The 20,239-nt window shown below is 39.3% G+C and overlaps 1 protein-coding gene and 1 long non-coding RNA gene across 2 annotated transcripts in view; both read right to left on the reverse strand.

Moving 5' to 3' along the window:
* Nucleotides 1–4,981: 4,981 nt before the first annotated feature.
* The window catches only part of DUS4L (dihydrouridine synthase 4 like), a 36,132-nt gene continuing 20,874 nt past the window's right edge, over nucleotides 4,982–20,239 (reverse strand). The window contains exons 9-12 of the mRNA XM_052681183.1: nucleotides 16,205–16,340; nucleotides 13,768–13,879; nucleotides 7,334–7,434; nucleotides 4,982–5,988 (exon numbers count right to left, since the gene is read on the reverse strand). Of these exons, the coding sequence (XP_052537143.1) occupies nucleotides 5,950–5,988; nucleotides 7,334–7,434; nucleotides 13,768–13,879; nucleotides 16,205–16,340 (388 nt within the window). The 3' untranslated portion in view covers nucleotides 4,982–5,949. The remainder of the gene's footprint in view (nucleotides 5,989–7,333; nucleotides 7,435–13,767; nucleotides 13,880–16,204; nucleotides 16,341–20,239) is intronic.
* LOC128079722 (uncharacterized) lies at nucleotides 9,393–13,761 on the reverse strand. Its single transcript, XR_008206294.1, has 2 exons — nucleotides 10,455–13,761; nucleotides 9,393–9,866 (listed from the first exon to the last, which is right to left on the reverse strand). It is a non-coding gene; the product is annotated as an uncharacterized LOC128079722 (long non-coding RNA).

The raw sequence follows: 20,239 nt of genomic DNA on the forward strand, positions 1-20,239 counted from the left end.
AACCCCTGCCGTGGGCTGGCTGTCCCCCACCAGCTCAGGCTGCCAAGGGCCCCATCCAACCCGGCCCTGAGCGCCTGCAGGGATGGGGCACCCACAGCTCTATAGCAGCTGTGCCAGGGCCTCACCATCACGCCAGGAGACAGTTCAAATCTAGAATCAGTGAGTTGAATGTGTTTCAGCTCACATCAAAGAGGCATTGAGGGCACACACTGAGGGCACTGGATCAAGCAAAATATTTGTTCAATGAGCTACTCAGTTGTGGATATTCTTGACGGCTTTGGTTTTAAAGCACAGTCCTAGCTCCAGGCACGTTGAAGCTGTAAAGAGGTTATTTTCTGAAAGTACATTTTGTAGCGTAACACATGATCTGCAGGATCAGACTGTGACAGATTTCCCCTACTGCTGTACTGTGAGAAACATCTAGGTGAACTGCTGATACGCTTTGATCTAAGCAGTTTTGTAGCAGGCAGCCAAAGAGCTTGCTTGCAAAGCAGAGACACAATGTTTTGTAGAAACCCTTAAACACAGCACTGGAACGAGTACAACATTTAGCAGTTTGATTTTAAGGAAAGCCATCTTATATAAATGCTATCCACTCCTGAACAAGAAAGCTTTCAGATTGGTTTTGCTAGCAGACAGTACTGTGGGAATGGAATTAATACTGGAAAGCAGAATGGATGCCTGATTCAGTTTGATGCATACTACACTACATATGGAAAATTCAGCTGACTTAAATACTGGGTACTGTACTGAGTTAAGATCCACTCCTGATAAAACCAAATAGCATGAAAAGTTGTTTTAAAATCTAACTTTGAAAAGCTGTTGTGGTAACATATTCTTAGGTTCTAAACTGAGTACAAAGACAATATCATGATTCCAGCAGATATAATGGCTTCTAGTTTAGTCATTAAATTAAAGGAAAACAGAAACATTTGCAGGAAATCATCATGGATGCCCTATGCTTCACAACACACATTAACTCAATTTTGAGGACTGGATGAGTATTACATATTGGTTTCTCCTAGAACACCTACAGAAATGCAATTATTTTATAATCCACATAATTAGGACTTTCAAAGAGAACCAGATAATAACCCAAATGAAAGCAAACCAAATCAAAATGAACCAAACCAAAGTAAGAGTCATACTGACCATGACAATTAACATTGGGAGACTACAGTATGAATAATCTGATCCAACTGTAACTCATGAACTCATGCTCTTTTCAAATCTACTTTTGCAGCATGTGTCTGGCTGAACTGCACACTGAGATTCAGCATGTCACAGGTATGAGACGGTGTAGGATCATCAGTTGGTGTACGGATGAGAACTCTGTAGGACTGCATACTGGCAGGACAGACATAAGCACAGTTGAGACTTCAAGAAAAAAATACCATCTGTGTAACACAATGTACTTACCCATGTTTGAAAACAAAACAAATCGAGGAAGATGATAAGGAATGAAACACCACAGGATGCTCACTTCCTTTTACAACTTCAGAGTGTTTCTCTTCCTCTTTTTTTTTTTTTTCTTTCCTTAGCTTCAAGTCTAAGCTTTCTAAACTCGTTTGTTCCCCTTTTTATTTGCTACTCTTTCCGAAATAATCTTGTTCATCTCAGTCTAGTGGGAGGTGTTTCTGCCTATAGCAGGGGGCTTGGAACTAGATCTTCATAGTCCTTTCTGAGTTCCTTTGACTTGCTGCACCAGGTCTTCTCTGCATGTCTTAAACTCAAAAGGGAACGAGTAGGTTAGTGCCTTGCTGGCCAGTCTGAGTTTCTTCCATAGTCACAGGAACAAGGGTTTGAACTTGAGGCTAAGAGAGACACTGAACACAGTCTCACTTTTCAGGTGAGCAGCTATTAAGCTCTCTCATAAAACATGATTATCACCAAAAGTTCTGCCTCTTCTGATTTGGTTGAAAACACAAAGAATAAACCCAGTCAGACTAGACAGACAGCCTGATCTCCAGCAGCTGGACAGAGGAAAGGATTTAAACTGCGAACCCAAATCCTGCAGATACTTTTATTACAGCTACAATCAGTGTCCAACTTCCTGATCAGTTTTGAGAGATGCTTGGTATCTCCTCGCCTCCAGTAGACATGCTAGCTCTAGTGTCAAACTCCCCCCTAATACCACAGATGGCTTAGGCTCCCACTTCCCAAACCTCAGTGTACCCACATGTATTTGGGAATCTGGATACCCCAAACCTGGTTGTGTTGGTGTAGAGTAAGCCCACCTCGGTGGTTTGAAGGGAATCCACTGGCATAGAAAGAAATGTCCTTAGGATTGCAGCACATTCCTCCTCTAAGAGGTGGAATAGCAATGTTCTTTTAGGACAGACTTGACAGTGGGGTTTTTCAATGGATCACAACTGTATTTTACGCTGACGGACACAAAATCAGAGGGACTCTGATTTTCCTCACAACATACTTTGGTTCTATTTACAAAATTTCTCAAGACAGAAATCAAAGTATCACTTTTTATCACAGAAAACAAAACATTCCATGTTCTGTCTGAATTGGAGATGCTCAGTTCCAGAAATATGTTATTAGGCCTTACTCATTTAACATACGCAGCAATCTTCGGTGCAGAGTACTGCAGGGCTGGAAGGATATGACTGAAGACCTATTTTCCATCGTCATTTATAGAGTAAATTTGGTGTTTCAAGCAACACTTGAGAACTGAGACAGTTGTGTAATACTTCTGTAATAACTTCACATTTGGAAATACAAATGTTATTTTCGGTGCTGACCAAACCCTTCAGAACAAGCTCTGAAAGCAGTGTCTCTTCAGTGAGGACATGGAGCTCGTACTTGTTGCAGCAGGTACAGCTAACACAAATACACACTTTCAGGAAAGACTCTCTAGATTTCATGCTTCTAAATAAGTACACGAGCCGATATTTGTTGCAAAAAGATGGAAAAAAGGAAAAACACTCTGTTCAATTCTGAATGCATTCCTTAAGGGAAAAGCAGAGTTAAGTCTATTAATATTCAGGTCAGTTCTCAGGCACCCACCGTGACCTCACTGCTTTCTTGACTCAGCAGAAAAAAAAAGGAGTTTAGGAAAAAAACTTCATAAACACAGAAGTAGTTTGATTCCACCAGCATTAGCAGAGAACTTTGTTAACTCTTTCCTACAAAACAGGCAACCTTGGACCGAACTGCTTCAAAGTTTGAGAGTTGAAAAAGTACAAGTTTGGTTTACTTCTTCCCAGTACATGACCCATAACTTACAATGTTACTGACCAGAAAATTTTACTTCCAATTGATCAATCCAAATTCCCACAGGTTCTGAACATGTATGAAACAACGCACAGGCAAACTTCTGAAACGTTTACCTTCTGCTGGAATTCCCAGATATATTATTACCTCAACTTCTTGTTTTATAAAAGAAAAGTATGTTTCAATTGTTTCTTGGAAGCATACAGTTCTACAAAACCAATAATACAAAATAATTCTTGCTGGAATAACAGCAGATTTTTATGTAACAAAGCTGGGATAAGTTAGAACTCTAAAAGAGCTGAGCATGTTATCCAACTTACTCAAACGCATACGACCACTCAAGAGAGTGGTATCGTTCTACTAAGAAGAGTGGAATCATTCTACTATTTCCTATCAGGGAGATCTGATAAACCTATACCAATAATAGTATAGAATAGAAGAAACAACTAAAGACAAAGTGGAAGGTCTGGGGCTTTAATCAATGCCTAATCTTTACTTAGTGGAGTATCTTCTACGGCATGACGTGCAAAGGTTTTGTTCCTTTTTCCCCCCCTAACAGCTGCCTCTTCACTCGCTCATTGAGCAAATCTGTATCTTCCAATTAGGCAGTAGGAAGTGCCAGGCTGAAGTAGATGGCATAATTACAGAGGGTAGTTTGAGTATCATGTGCTGAATGCATGTTTAGAAATACTATGCATGATTTTCAGCTTCCACGAAAGTCACACACACCATTATGCATGTCTCCAAACTCCAGTAATGCCCTACAGCAAGAATGGTGAAGCATCTGATCTTCCTACTCAAGGTAAAGTATTGATAACATCAGTGCAAGCACAACCATTTTGTTCCACTTTACTCTAAGATATGTAATTACAGACAAAGAGTACACTTCATGACGTCTTTCATTTATATTACTAATTACCTACTTATAATAAAGGAAGAAATGCTTGTATTTCAGTGAGTAGGTAACAATAAATAGCAAAACAAGTACTGCTTGCTATTGTTTTCAATCTAAAAAAAAAGCAGGTGATATCTGGGGGTGGATAGTGTTAGCTCTGTTCTTCAAAGCCACACCTGCTTATATATATATGCATATATATTATCCTTCTATATAGAGTGTAATGCTGTGTGTATACATGGACAAACATGTATGTATACAGAGAGTATTTGAAGTATACAAGACTATTTGCTGTAGATCCCAGAAAGAACTGATAGATCCACAAACATTAAGTCTTCAATATCCAGAAGCAATTGTCTGGGATGAAGCAGCATCACTTCCCAGGCTTCCAACCAGTCTTCAGATCAGAATGCAAAATTAGGATAACATTCTGTTAAATATTACAGAATGATTGAAATATATGTATATATTTAAAAAAACCCAAACATTTAATGACACCACCAAAAACCGGGGAAAGGTGAGGCGCTACTTTGAATCTGGAAAGTTCTGAAACAAGCAGATCTGCCATCTCTTACAATCTCTCTGAGTACTTTCTATACTACATCTGCAAGGAGGAACTATTTTTTTTTAACCATCCTTACTGAATATGCTATGATATGCTTTGTAGTAATCAACATGCCATTTTAAAATTCTATTTCCAGAGCAATCCAAATTACCCCTATGAAGAAGGTGGCCTTGTTTCCAGAAGCTCAGTATCACCAAGTTAGAAGTGCATTTTATTCTTTGTGTATGGACATATGTACACAGCTCTGGTAAGACAGCACATTAGGTGAGATTTACATGAATAAACTCACACTCACAAACTTCAGCAATCTCTTTAATATAACAAACATATCCAATTTCGGAATACAAATTGGAACCAGCTAACAAAAAAAACTCAAAATAACTTTCAGAATGCCAAAGAGGGCTTACGCAGAACAGTGCACATTTATTCTGAGGTATTGTATTCATGAAAACAACAACAACAAAAAAATCAAACCAACACAACTATCCTCCAACATTCTAGAAGAATTTTTAGCAAGGCAAAAGCAGTTAGGTGGCATGTGTTGATTAAGCATGTGTAAACAGTGTAAAAATACAGAATATGAACAGCAACCAATTCAAAACTTTGGTTATGAAAAGTGATGTAACCCCATCAATCAAAGAAAAATAAGCCAGAGTAATGCAAAATATCATTTGTTAAAATATGCTCATCCATGCAGCTAAGTGGAAGTCAGAAGCTAGCAGGATGAATTTAAAAATACCTTCCTTTACTTAGTAACTTTCTTTAGATTGACTGTCATTCAGTTTTCCATGGAAAGAGAACGACTGATGAAAAGCTTCAGTCCACTGGTAAACGTACTTTTGAAGATTCCAATGAGGTGTTACAAATGATGTTTGTTTAAGTGGTTGTTTTTTATCATTCAGCATGGCATACAATCCCACTCTAATGTTACAAGCAAATGGTGCCATGGTGCACTAATTTTTACTGTTTTGGAAGGCGAGAGCTGGGAGATTGGTTGCTCCAGGTGAACTGGAAGGTTTTCATGTTTTTCCTCTCAAGAGCAGCAACAAACTCCAGGGCAAACCTGGTAAGCCACTTAACATTTTATTTCAAACAAATAATATATTGGCAACCAAGATATACGAGTGGAATCTGGATTGTGACCAGCAGTGCATGTGCTTCTCAGGAAAGTCAAGCTTTGTTTCAGATGCACATCAGGAGCCTAAGCAGCACGAGGCTTTTCACACTGAAACAATTATACCAATGCCATCTGCCTGACGCACACTTACAGGTCTTTCTTGTCTTCTGCTTCACTCGAAGCGTTCTGAAAAGAGAATAAAAATCACATTTTACATCTGGGAAGACATGATGGCAGATGGACTGTTTTGCCCTCTTGTAGTTGTATCTGCTTTGTTCACTACGCACCCTTCACAGCTGTAGTCCCATCAACACCATTTCCACATAACATGTGCTTCTGATCCTTAACACATTAGCAGCCAAGTAGCCTGCTTCTCCTCTGATCACGTTATCGTTGAACTGTGCAGCAAACTAAGCAGTAAATGCTTTCTACTAATAACTCCTAGGGATAAATCAGCTGCATCTACAGTGCACTCAGTACTTTCTGCACTTTCTAGTCAGAGATGAACTCTACACTGTAAGGATGTGCACACCAGGCCATAAAACTGTTAGAAATGCAGCAGAACTCCTATAGCTCATTACGCAGGGAAGCACAATGACAGCACAGAGATGGCGGTCTCAACTTCGGAACGCAAACTGACTGAGTAGTCTCTAAAGAAGGACATGATGAGGCAGGGAAATTAGTAGCAGCTTCACACAATACAGAACTATAATCAGCTCAAATTTGCAATTTGATCGACCAATTTCTTAATACACAGCCAACAAACCAAACCGCTCCTCTTGGAAAGCGGCCACCAGAATTTTAACATCAATGCATTTTCTCTCTAGGCCACTATCTGTAAACAGACTAACATTCACATTTATTGATCCATTTCAACCCAAACTAACAGGGTCAGGCCGATGTTCAGCCTGAAGTATACCAACACCTCACAGACAAAAAGAACAAGCAGGGCTCCCAGTTCTACCTGAAATAATTACCGTGTACGTTGCAGATACTGCTGCCATGCACATATGCAAACCTGATCAAACAGCTAATCCAGTTTTAGCTCGCTGAACTTCTTTTTCTATTTTGTACTTCAGTTTGAATTTTTATATTTGCCTGTTCTTAGCCTAGGTGGTTTCAGTTTTTTCCTTCTTGCATTGTAACAGCACTGCAACGTTTATAATCCACTGTTGTGAAAGCATGTTTAAAGAGCAAACAAAATAAAATGACACCTACAAACTATGTATACACCACACACACTACTGCTATCATTTTCTCAGAAGCTTCATTTTGGTCTAAAACTTAGCTCTCAAGAGACATTAAAATACAGTCTGATGACCTGAAGAGCAAAGAAGAAAATGCTAATAGCTTTGCCAAGCAGTTCTTTCAAGACAAAATTTTACTTTTTTTTTTTTTAAATGAAGTTCAAGGAGTGCTTCCCATTTAAACTTCACGCTCTACTAAAGGTTTTACATAGTAAATAGCTAACAAAAAGAATTCTGCAGCACAATTCAGAATGCTGCTTACACACTGAGCCAGAACCACTCACCTGAAGTCGTTCGTACTCTTTCATCAGACGGTCGTACTCTCTTTTAAGGCCTTCAGACTGCTTTTTAACTGCTGCCACTTCATTATTTGCCTTGTGGAGAGCTGTAAAATATCAGGATTTGTGTTTCAATCATTAACTGTACTGCTGTACTTCAGAGCTCTGTTTGTGTATTAGTGCTCCACCATATTTGACGCCCCCTCCTTGTGAAAGCTGAAATTTAGAATGGAGCATTGGGGGTTGGAACTACATGATCCTGGGGGTTGGAACTACATGATCCTTGAGGTCCCTTCCAACCCGGGTGATTCTGTGATTCTGAGCATCCCAGGACACAGGAACAGATCAGGAAAGGGAAGGGAAGGAAAATGACTTATATTCACAGATGGCAAAAAAAGGAGCACAGTGGGGCTGTGTGAAAGGTAAGGGCAAAGCCAGTAAACTTTTGAGTGGAATAAGAAAATGATGAGAATGCAAATTTATGCCACACTGCAGGAGACAATTCCAGAAAAACAAAACACCACAACTCCAAAAGCCATCTTAAGAGGAAAATGGCATTCAAACACTGTGCAAAATTTTGGCAAAGTAACCAAGGATATCTGTCAAATATGGGGAAAGGAGGTAAAATATTACATTATTACAGGAGCATGGACTCTCGTATTTTACCATGCAGGAGTTCGTTCATTAGAACCATCACTTTATGGATGAGAAAGCACAAATGGGGATGGGGGGAGGGGAGGCAGACAACCATGAAAAGGCTTTTACTATCAGAAAAATATATATATATTTATCTACTCCTTATTTCAAAAGAAATAAGCTGAAAGTAAGTCTATGCTGCAAGTCTGCTGCAGTACAGAACAGCCCAGGAATCCACAGGGGCTTATTTACAATGGGGGGTAAACCAGCACCAAGTTTCCCAAAGCTGTTACTCCTAAACTGTTAGTGAGCATCCAGTAAGGTCACTTAGACATCATGCTCTTTTGCTATAGGCATCTCATCTGTATGTTTTTTTTTGCTGGAGCAGCACAGGGATACCCTAATACCAGATTTACTTACATTACAGCAGAGAAACATTGTTAGTGACTGATAAAACTGCCCCACATAGCAGCTCTATCCTCCTTTTACTCTTACCACTGAGATCTGCATTTTTAAATCTGGCTATTTTCCTTTCTCCAACAATGTGCATGATCCTTTGCCTGTGAGCTGCCTGAAAACAGACTGCTCTTTCCCAGAGACCTCCCAGACACTGCAGCACTTCTCTGAGAGACTGTTCTCAAAAGATGAAGAGCTAGACATGCTTTCTGTAAGCACCACACAAGCATATGATAAGCACCACACACTTTCGTATGAACTGTTTCACTTTGGGAGCTTCCTCTTGTTCCTGAGACATCAGGACACTGATGTGACCACCTTCCCACATGTAAAAAAGAAGACTCCCTTCCTTTGTCTTTTTGCTTGTTTGTTTCTTTGTTTTTTAATTTGCTGTTTAGATTTAAAAAAAAAATCTGCAAGAGTTCTTCCAATAATATTACTTCACTTACTTGAAATTCTGGTCTACTGAAGTTAATTACATTTAAGCTTGTTGATTCTACTGTGGTCAAAAATTAATTCTTACCCTTACATCACTGCTTTCACCTCATCCTGCATACATATCCCTTTAATGCAGTCTCGATGTCACCAATGCAAATACCTTCTTCTAAAGATCTTAGTATTTGGAACTAACCATGATTTCCACATATCCAATAAGTAAAAGTCATATTGTATTCATTCTATTTGATCTTCTCTCTGTTCTTGCTACTATTGAAAGTATTGATAGTAAAATTTAGGAATCACTCTGAAGTGAATGTGACAAATTGTTAAGATCCTGATTTTTAAGCTGTAGGCAAAAAGCACATCCATACAGAATTTCACCTCCGCTACATCTGCCTCTGAAATTATTTTTGTCAGGTTACTGTAGAAATATTCAGTTTCTGAAGAGGACAATTATTGACCTAAAGCTATTTAGTGTTTATAAGCAGCAGATTAGTACTTTAGTTGCAACCAAAAACAACTGTATCATTAAAGCGTGAACAAAATGTCTAAAAATATCTGCAAATCAAGAAAACAAACAAGCCAGTACATTGTTTCAATGTTTTGACCAAAACAGATGTGTGACAGGAACAACTCACCTAACCCCAGAAGAAGAAAGAGCAAAGAGCAGATTGTCCTTTCCACCTGTTTTGGCTATGGATCAGAAAGCCAGCCTGCTGGGTGACATTCTTAATGTAGCCCACCTACATTCTTGATCTCCTCCTCATCAAGCATCCCCACAGCTTCAGGGACTGGGCTTTGTGGACACAGTAAGATGGAGTGTCATATCTGTGACAACATGAGTTCTCCATCGTGCCAACTTCTCTGGATGTCTTTCTGTCAAGCAACTGAGGCCCTCCATGCACAGCTGCTCCGCTATTTTGCCAAGACGTGAGCGCTGCACTACAGCTGTATCAAAGATCAGGTGTCCTGGTTGTCATACGGATCGCATCAGAGGAACACCCAACCACTATAAAACAGAGAATACTTTGTTTGCATAATACAGCCAGTTATTATTTCCAGCTTCCATCTGACCTGTTGATTTGCCTCACAGGAGCCAGAGCAGCTGGACTGGCAGCAAGCAAAACCTGACAGCTGATTGTTCCTACCAAACAAATGCGTGAGAAGATGTGAGTGAGAGATGCTGCTCCTATGTTAATGAAACTGGAGAGAGAAATAGTCACTAAGTCCTTGCATAAAGAAAACCATGCTTGCTGTACACAGCACCATCCCTTTGAGTCATCAGATATAAAACTTTCTTGACGTGACAGCATGCAATGTTCTCACAGTTACAATTTCATGGTTGTAAAAGGAAAAATTAAGTAAGATGGACTTTGTTCCTAAGCCTTCCTCTGCCATCACCTCAATAAAAGCTGACCACAGCCAATTCAGTTCACTGCCCCATGTCTCCTCTTCCCACCTTACAAAAGAAAGCTGACAAAGGATGATTTTTTTTTTTGTTTATAAGAACTTGAGTGGTGCTTCACTGAAACTCAACACATGTGGTATTTTCATGTATGTTACTAGCCTGCCTGACAACACAAAGACCAATCCGTACCAGTGGAAATAAGTAGCAAGTTCCATGAGATGCATTCACAGTGTGCATATTAGTGACTTCTATCCTTCCAACCATCTTCATGCTGTAGGTCTTTATATGCACATTTTCTAGAAATGTATTTCAAAACCAGATGCCCACACATACACTCTTGCTCTCTTCTGTCTCCTACAGTGCAGCGCAACCAAGAAGCAGAAGAATCTGTGACACATTCTGTGCACAAAACAAACCTCATTAAAGGATGCACAGAAGTTTTATCAGAATTTTCTCCCGCCCTTATTGTATGTTTGGAACAACAATGCATATAAAGAAAGAGTATTTTCAGGAAATAGTTGAAGTTCCACAGTACCTAAATGAGTGAAATCCTAATGGCAACAAACTGGTCAAGATTCTGCCATCAGGTCCGTTCCGCTGCAAGTTCAAATCAATATCAGTTTTCTGTATGAATTTCTGTTGTGTGAATAAAGTGGAAGCCTTTACCATACAATAGGACTGCATCACCAAAAAGATGACCTGAGATAGCAGAAAATGAAATAATACAGCATTGCAGAAGTCGTCGTCCTGCCCAAAGGGTCCTGATAGTTACAAACAGGCATTTCACATGAACATTCCTACAGCTGTGAGAAAAAAACAAGTTAATGTACTCAAAGTCCCATTCATGACCTCAGTCAAAGGACAGCTGTCAGGATAGCTGCTTTGTGAAGCTTATCTTAATTCCATCCTCATCTTCAATTGGTGATGGCTTATTTTAACTTTTTGAATCAATTTCAGTACTATCCAAACGAAACAAAGCAACACACCAACACTCATATGGATTGCATTTGTCACAATTAGCATTTTGGATATATGAACATTGCAGTAAAGTCACAATTTACCAATAAAAAACCAAAATACACAATATGGGCAGCATTAGGCAACTAATGTCGCATCACCTTTCACTTCCCCAGAAAGATCCCATAGAGTTGACAAGCAGCTACAAACAGCTTTCAACAACCTCAGTAAAGGTTTTGTTAGAAATTTAGCTAATGCATAGCAAGAAAATTATTCTCACCTCTGCACTGAGGAGTGCTAGGATTACTCACTTTTAGATATATTAGGACACTTTTTGTAGCAGACATGTATCAGTAAAACACCTTCTCAAAGTTTGTAGGAAGTCAAGTCATTACATGTCTAGGTATGCTAAAAATGGCTTTAGACTCTAAAGTGCCAGCCCCACTGCTGGGCGCCCATAAAGCCACCACTATGTGGCTCTGCAATAAAGGAGACAAAAACTACCCCCTTTTCCTTCACTTTCAAGGAAAAAAAAAAAAAAAAAAGACCTCAATGGGGATAAGAGAATTAAGTTTGAAAATATAAAACTGGACAAAATCTTTGATAGCCAATTCCAATCTTCCTTCAGAATTTAGTAACTCCACTGCTCAGTCTCTTTGCCTTGTTCTTTCACTTCTCATCTCCAGCTGTCCAGAATACATTAAGTTGCAAAATATCTTACTTTAGGACTTCTTTTGTGGTTAATTGAACACCTACATTCTTAATCTCTTCCTCCTCCTCAAGTGTCCCCAGAACTTCAGGAACTGGACTTTGTGGACACAAGGGAAAAGTTATGTTTCAGTCATGCTCAACAGCATGCAAAAAATTGAAAAGCTTGTTTCACTTCTTTTTAACAATCCCAACTTCGATTTTATGTAGGACATTTCTCACATTTAGTGAGCATAAAACTCAACATTCACCTGCTCAGCTGGAGAAGTTTCAAAAGAAAACAGAAGTGCAATCCACAGGCAGACTAATGCATACAAAGCTGTTTCTACAGATGTGTTCAGTGTTTATTATCAAGCACTTCTAGATTATTGGATATCAGTTTCTTCAATAAAAGGTATATGAAAACTTACAGAAACCTAAGACAGACATATCCCCACACCATCTAGCTGATGGCAATTAATGTAACCATGGAATTTTCTGTTTGAGGTTTTGGCTACAAAAGGGGGTGGCAACAGGAGGAGGGCTGTAAATATTTCCTGATCCATTAAGATCCTCTCCCCTACTTTTCTCCCCCCAACAAAAAGACTCAAGCATGCCTTCACTTATATATCTTTTAGGTAGACAACAGCCTGCAGAGAGAAAGCAGCTGAAGCAGCATGTGGTAAATTTATTTATTCTTCCACTTTTTCAAGAGCTACCGACTGAAAAGCTTACTTTATATTAGTGTTGCATGCCATCAGTTAGACTAAAGCAAACATATGCATTTATATTTTTCATTGATCCTGTCACTTCAAAGGCAGCTTTCCTACATTTCTGTAAGAAAACAGCAGGAGAGGGAAAACCCACAATCAAACCTGCCTGGGAATGTGAATTAATAAGACCTTCTGCTTAGAGATTCTTGCTGCTTCAAGCCTAGCTGAAAAAAGCTGTTCTGTTCTTGTTTGCCTTCCCAGTGGACAACAGAAAGGATTTCATAAAATATTTGGCGTTGCTATTTTTGCTTTGTAGCAGCACCATGCAATGTGAAAGCAGCACTGTGTTTTGATGACAACGTGCTACCTGGTACCATGAAAACCTGTGTTTTGTAATAGCCTGTGTATCTGATTAACGCTTTCCAGATAGCAGGCAGTGTTATCTCAAAAACACTAATTTCAGATGAGTAGATGTTCGTAAGCCTAGACAAATCCAAACAAGACAGAACTAAGCAGGTAAAATCTGCTCTGTTTCAACTTGGACTGCCATGAAAGCAGTTCTGACAAGCTGAACCCTACACACGGAAGCTCCTAATATGCGTCACGATATAATTTGCAAGAAATGTTTCCTATCAGACTTGAAAAAGGATTTAAAAAACAAAAAAGCTAACACCTCTGCTGCATGAGATACGTGTATTTAAAATAGCAGTTAGACTTTCCTGCAACCTGGTTTAAAACCTGCTTCATACAAAAAAGCCCTCAACCATGTATTTCCCCATTTTATACATAGAGATTAGTTGTTACATGACATGAAAGATCAGTCTGATGCCTGCAGAAACTTCCAATTTATTCTGTATCCTCACCAATGAGATCTAGGGGATAAGTCGATGCCATTAAAATCTATCAGTTCCATTTCTTTATAATAATAATTTAACCAAGGTGCTCAAATCATACCACTAACATTTTCATAATGAAAACTTCTGCTATAACATGGTGGTGGTGACAGTGTATTTTTCCAGTCCCTTATCAAATGTAAAGAAATCCCAAACCAAGTGTTCCTATGCAATACCAAGAATAAATTTTTGACCTCTAGTGTTGAAAAGATTTTTTCTTTATTCCCCAAAGAAGTCCTACCCAATATTTACCATTTGACGTCTTCTCTAACTCTGCTTTCAACTGTCCAATTTCCTTCCTCAATTTTCCATTAGTTGTTTCCATCGCCTCTTTATTTTCACCGCTTCCTTTTTCATTCAGGGCCTATTAAAAACCACAGATGCTGCCATTAATTTTGGTTAAATTAGTTGAATATTAATGTCAAACTATCAGAGAAAGTCAGCCTTGATCTTGCAAAGCAACGAGTTTAATCAAATGTCAATATAACAGGCAGATACCCAGTCATACCATAAAAGAACAAAAAAGAAAGGAAAAAAAAAAAAATGAAAGAAAAATTGTTCAGTATTTAAAGCTGCTATCAAGCCTTGTTCTGTACGTATGCACAGGTATGTCATCATCTCCCAGGTAAAAGTAACTGGTATCTCTGCAACTTCTGTATAGGTTACAAAAGGCTTTATGAAAAGACATACAGGAATGCACATGACAGGACACTGCCATGTTTATGTGCAATTTGTTCTAAATAACTGTTATCCTGTTTTACATGTCAGGTTCACAGCTACTGTTTTGATCCTCAGAATACTCTGACACCCAGAGCAGATTTCCTCAGCAATTCAAGTAACAACTAAGAAAGGATAAGTAAGTACCCTGTAAGTACCAGACACAAGAGCAGTATGCTCTCTGTACTCTCAAAACGTTACCATCTACTATACTTCTGTATGCTCTTATCAGTAAATCACCAACAGCAATACCTTGAAGTATTATACATTAAGGATTACTCTCCCTAATTAGATTCTTTGCTCATATTGCTTCCAGTAGAAATCAAGCATCATCTTTGTTACCAAAATGGCAGTGAAATAGTTGTCAGTCCTTCAAGGGATTCCACTTGACTACCAGTAACAAGACTATAGCCAATTTATTACGAGGCCTCATATTGCCTTCCGTACTTTGTTCTCACCTCCTTCTATTAATACAGTTATTTCTATAAACGTTTGTCTCGAGTCCTGTGCTTCATGGAACTTCTAAAAAGGAAGCATGAACCTAATGAACTAGGCTGTGCAGTATTTACACTCAAAGCCAGAGTGCCTTACATGCAACTGCTCGTACCTCCCTCTGATGGCAGAACAAAGCACATTTGTAAATGAACACAAACGCAGAGGGCCAAGCCACAGAGGAACTTTCACTATATGAGGTTATTAAAACAAAAACCCAATGAAATTCTCAACATTTCCAGCACAATGGAGACCCAGCTACAGCATGGTGGTTGTAACTGTGGATACCACTGCTTTTGCAAATCATGAAACCAAAAACACAAATAGAAACGGACAGGAATGCAGTTTCCAGTTTCTGGCTATCACTTACAAGCAGCTAAGAGAATGTGTTGCTTGGGAAACACACTTAAGAGTGAAAGCAGAACAAAAAGAGGACTTTTGGCCAAATCCCAGCAGGGATTTGAGGAAAAAGTGTACCAGGATGCAGCAAACAGACAAGTTCCAAGGCTATGGTTGAGAGTCTGGATCATTTTGACAGAATACCAGACTCAAAGATTTTGGAATCATTTCATACTTGGGAAATATGTCACATACACTCCAGTGATTCTCATTTCATACATCTCAAACACCTGTATGTTCTGCATCTTTCTAATATCTTTTGCCCAGAGAATGTTCTCTTTGTCTAGAAATTTATTATAATAAAAGTCCCGAAAACAATGCTGGCAACCATAAACACAACTCTAGGCAAGAGTGGAATAAAACCTATACACACCCACTTTGACAATGTCATATTTAAGAGTGCTGTATAAATCTTATCTTGGATATCTGTAATTTAGCTTATGGTTCATTCTCTACCAACAGCAGCTGAAGTAGCCAATGACAAGAAAAGATTTCATACATCTAGACAGGCATTTGTTGACTTCCCTCTCTTTATGCAATTGTATACTGAACCACAAAGACAAACAATAGCTTGATTTTCTCCACTCTTATAAAAAAAGTGAGGTGCCTTTGGTCCATTGGTGTTTGTTGGGGTTTTTTTTTTTTGTTTGTTTGTTAGCTTTTTAATATAAGAAATGTTTGGTAATGTCCTCATTAGTAATACAGCAGTACTCTACTGAAAAAGCTAGACAAGACAACTCAGCTCTGGAGCAAATCCTGCTGAGAAGAAACAGCACCAGAACAGCTGTTTCAAAAGCTGCTCTGTGCTGGACTGTTTCAGCCCTGATCTACACAGCCTGACCTGAAGTCCCCTACTTTCTTAAGGTTATCTCAGAGATACTTTGACAAAATTTGTACTGGAAAGACAAGAGCTTCCTTCATTTACTCAGATTACTGTAGTTTCCTACTGAAATTTCTATTCAGTATTCTGAATTGCATATGGTAAGAAAATTATTCTTCCTTTGTCCAGTAGCAGATGATCTCCAGATTATTTTGTACTACTTTGTGTGTAAGAAAATAACTAGAAATGTTTAAAAGATACCTCCTGTAGCCTCTCATTCTCAGCCATGTATTTTTTGGCTGCTTTGGTCGCGTCGTTTACTTGTGTTTCCAGAGCTGCATGAGATGCCATTCCTTTTGCCAACTGAGTAAGAAGGGTAATAGTACGTCTCAAAACACTGGTAAAGAAACACAGTGAACAGCACAGTAATTCACAAGACAAGTTAAAAAAAAAAAAACACAACAACAAAATATCAACAAAACAAACCCAATACACAAAAAAGAACAACCCTTTTTGTCTCTCTTTCAGCATTAGATGTGAAAACATCAACTTAAAGCACCTGAAGGCAAAAATCCAGGTTCAAAGATAGTAACAGTGATGTAAAAAATTGGAAAGGTTGTAATTCATTGAAAATCTGTTTTAACCTGATAAAGGAATCTTCCTTTCCTTCCCAAACCCACAGCTATCAGGGGGTCAGAGACTTGCTTCCCCTAAAGGCTGAAATATGCTCACATGACTGTTTCAAACACAATCTCTGAATGCAAGATCCAAGCAGTACATATGGCAATGAGTATGATTTAAAATAAGAAAAAAAAAACAACAAAATAACACAAATCCTTTATAAAAGGCCTTACAATAAAATATTGGCACATTTATTCTTAACTCTCACACTAACTCTGAATCAAGAAAAGGCCAAAGCAATACTAAATTCCTAGAGTATTCCTAGAGTATGACTATACAGATGCTTTTAAAAAAAACTTGAAAATCCTAATAATTCATTTTTTAATGAAAGCATATTAATAAACGTGTTAACTCACAAGGTAGGCCTTCCCAATTTTTACGCTGAAAGCTCATTTTCTTACTTTTTTTGGTTTTAATAAAAAGGCTTCCATGTCACTGTTTTCCAAGATGCAGCAGTCTAAAGTCAGTAAAACACAACTGAAGCAGAATCACTGTATCACGTAGGTTGGAAGAGGCTTCAGAAGGTCATCCTGTCTGAGGACCCGCCCAAAGCAAGTAGAGCAGACTGCACAAGGCCTTGTCTTGTCCAGCTGAGTTCCCACCACCTCCAAAGATGGACATGCAGCAGAATTTCAGGATTCCTGTAGCATTTGCCCACTCTCAACAGAAGAAAAATACTTATCAGAAGCTTGAGGTTTCAGTTTGTGCCTGTTGCTTCCTGACATTCCGATGAGGGTCCACAAGAAAAGTTAGCTTCATCTTCTCAGTGATCTCCCACAGGAGAGCTGTACAAACCAAAACAGTCTCCACCTCAACTTCTTGGCTAAAGCTAAGCAACAGTGGCCTCACCTTGTGTCATGTTTCAGTGCCTGACGTTTTCGGTGCCAGTATCAACGTTTCGTAAAGGGGAGCCAAAACCAGGCGCGGTCCTGCAACAGTAGTCCCACAAGCACCAGACAGGGAGAAACAATCATTTCTCTTGAACTGCTGGCTACACCCTTGCTATTACAACTCAACACATGATTGACAGTCCATCAGTACTCCCAGGTCCTTTTCTGCAAAGCTGCTTTTTACCCTGCCAGTTAGGCCCAGCCTGTATGTTGTAAGTGATTATTCTACCAGATGTAGTGCTTTTCATCTGCCTTTGTTTGACAACATGAGGCTTCTGTCAGCTTATCCCTCCAGCCTGCATAGCTTTCTGAGTAGCAGCACTGCTCTCCAAGATGTCTACAGGACTCCGGTTTGGACTTTCACAGTCTGCAGATTTGTTGGAAGCACACTTCAACTCATCACTCAAGTCAGTAGCAAGGTCATTAAATGCTATTGGGTCCAGAAGCAATCCCAGAGAGATCCACTTGGAATAAGCAATACCAATTAAATTCTTTTGAGTCCAAGACCCAGTGAATTTCCCACACACCTTTTTCTCCACTTCTCTAGGCTATCCTTCTCCAAATAGACTATCAGGATACCAAAAGAGACTACATACGTAACTTTAGCAATGCCTCTGACATTATGTGCTCTGCCATTTACCCACACAGATAGTGATCTAACCACAGAAGGCAGCAGGAATGATCAGGGACTATCTCCCATTAAGCCTGTGCTGGTTGTTTCCAGCCACTGAATTTGCTCAAGTTCTCCCCAGCTGTACCTCCCACAAGGCTAAAAAAAAAAAAAAAAAAAAAAAAAGGAGGCCAGACAGCAGACCTTATCAGCAAGAAACAAGGCAAAAAAGGCTGGTAATGAGATACTCAATGCCTCATTCTTTCCATCACCCTTTGTAATTCAGTTCCTTGTCCCACTGAGCAGTGGGCCTATGTGTTCTTTAGCTTCCTTTGAATCTTCAGCTCTCCTTACCCCTTTCTGGTTTCAATTCCAGCTGAGCATTAGTTTTCCTATTGCAACCCCTGAATAATTAAGCAATGTTTTCTGTACTTGTCCTAGGTAAACCACCTCATTTTCTTCTCTTTTCATACCCCAGATGAATCTGGATATCACTGCTAATTCATCCCAGCCTTCTGCCTTGCTTATTTTACTTTGTGAGCACTAGAATTGAATCCTTGAAAAAAATCCATCAGCTCTCCCAAGTCTCTATATTCTATGATAGTCTACCACTGGGTAATGCTGAAAAGATCCTCAAATATGCCAGAACCTGCTCTTCAGGGTTGCAATTCCGCTATTTTTGTTTCGTGAATGCAAACTGTACAACCTCACAGTCACTGCATCAATAGCTGCCCGTCATCTTCAACCAGTCTTTACTTGATTGTGAGCAACTGTCTATCAGAACACCTCTTTCAGTTCTGCCATTGACCATCTGTACTAAGAAATTGTCTTCAATACATACAGAAACTAGAAATCTCCTGGATTGCCCATACCTGCCCCTGCTGCCCTTCTAGGAGGAACAGGAGAGACTCAAACTCTCCTATTCTTAACTACCAATGCTTGCAATTATCAGTCTTCCCGCTGCTTAAGGAATGCCTGCTGAAGAAAAACACATAGATGAAGCCATCTATAGCAGATACCTAATAACACTACCTGTCTCGTTCTGTCCTCTATTCTTTACCATATATCACTGAATGGCTCATCACCACTTTGAAGGCAAGGCTTCTTGTGTTCCTACCAACTCCTTTGCCAAATGTCTGTCCTGTTCTGCTTTCTGCCCATACCCATCCATTTCAGCACTCCAGTCATATAAGCTATCCCAGTGCCTTTGTAATCTGAATGCAGGCACAGAAAACGTGCACATCTATCCAGCAAGGAAGCATGAGAAGCAGAAAAGTCCTTGACTAGAGGTAACCACATCTCAGCAAGAATTAAAACATCACTGTGTTATCAACTTTATTTTACCTTAAAACCAAAATATGGCACCAGATCAGCTACTGAGGAGTGAATTAACTCTATCCCAGCCAAACCCAGGACGCTCTGCAACTGTGCACAAAATTTTAAGTACTTCTTTTGTCTCCCATGTTGCACACATTTTTGTGCTGCTTTTGCAGGGGGAGCATGACAGCCTTGTCCACTTCCATTAACACAAGCAAAACAACTCTGCTAAGAAAAGTCATTTGCTCAAGCTACTATTGGAGTCTTCTAAATCTTTGGGGACTACTGGCCTTTCACAAAAGCCCATCAGCATACTTGAAGCACAGAATTTTTATCCACAATTATATCTATTAAGGTCACCAGACAGGTTTTATTCCTTGAAAGTCAGAGCATAATCCTGGGGGACCAGCTTCTAGCTCTAGTATAGGACACAGTCCAACCATTCCTCTCTTGGAGCAGAGATCACAGACATGTTTGTGCACATTTACTTAACTTTTCTGCAAGAAGGTTAAGAACATGATGCTTTCCTATTGCTACTGTGCAAGGCTACAGATGACTTTGCTTTTTTTTCTTTTTTCCATTTGTTTGTACTCCATTTTTGTATGATATTTTCCTTGAAGTCTCTTCATGCACAGTGCTCCTCTAACTTGTCCAGGTAACAATCAAGACAGCCATACAGGTGGGACAAGTTGATCATGGGCCTCTGAAGTTCCAGGCATTCTCTTATTCTGTGTTCCTCTTTTATATCTGGGAAGTGACAACCAACTCACTGAGAGAAAACGGCCACCATTCTTTGTT

This window comes from Tympanuchus pallidicinctus, unplaced genomic scaffold (assembly GCF_026119805.1).
Source record: "Tympanuchus pallidicinctus isolate F22 unplaced genomic scaffold, pur_lepc_1.0 scaffold19, whole genome shotgun sequence".
Lineage (NCBI taxonomy): Eukaryota > Metazoa > Chordata > Aves > Galliformes > Phasianidae > Tympanuchus > Tympanuchus pallidicinctus.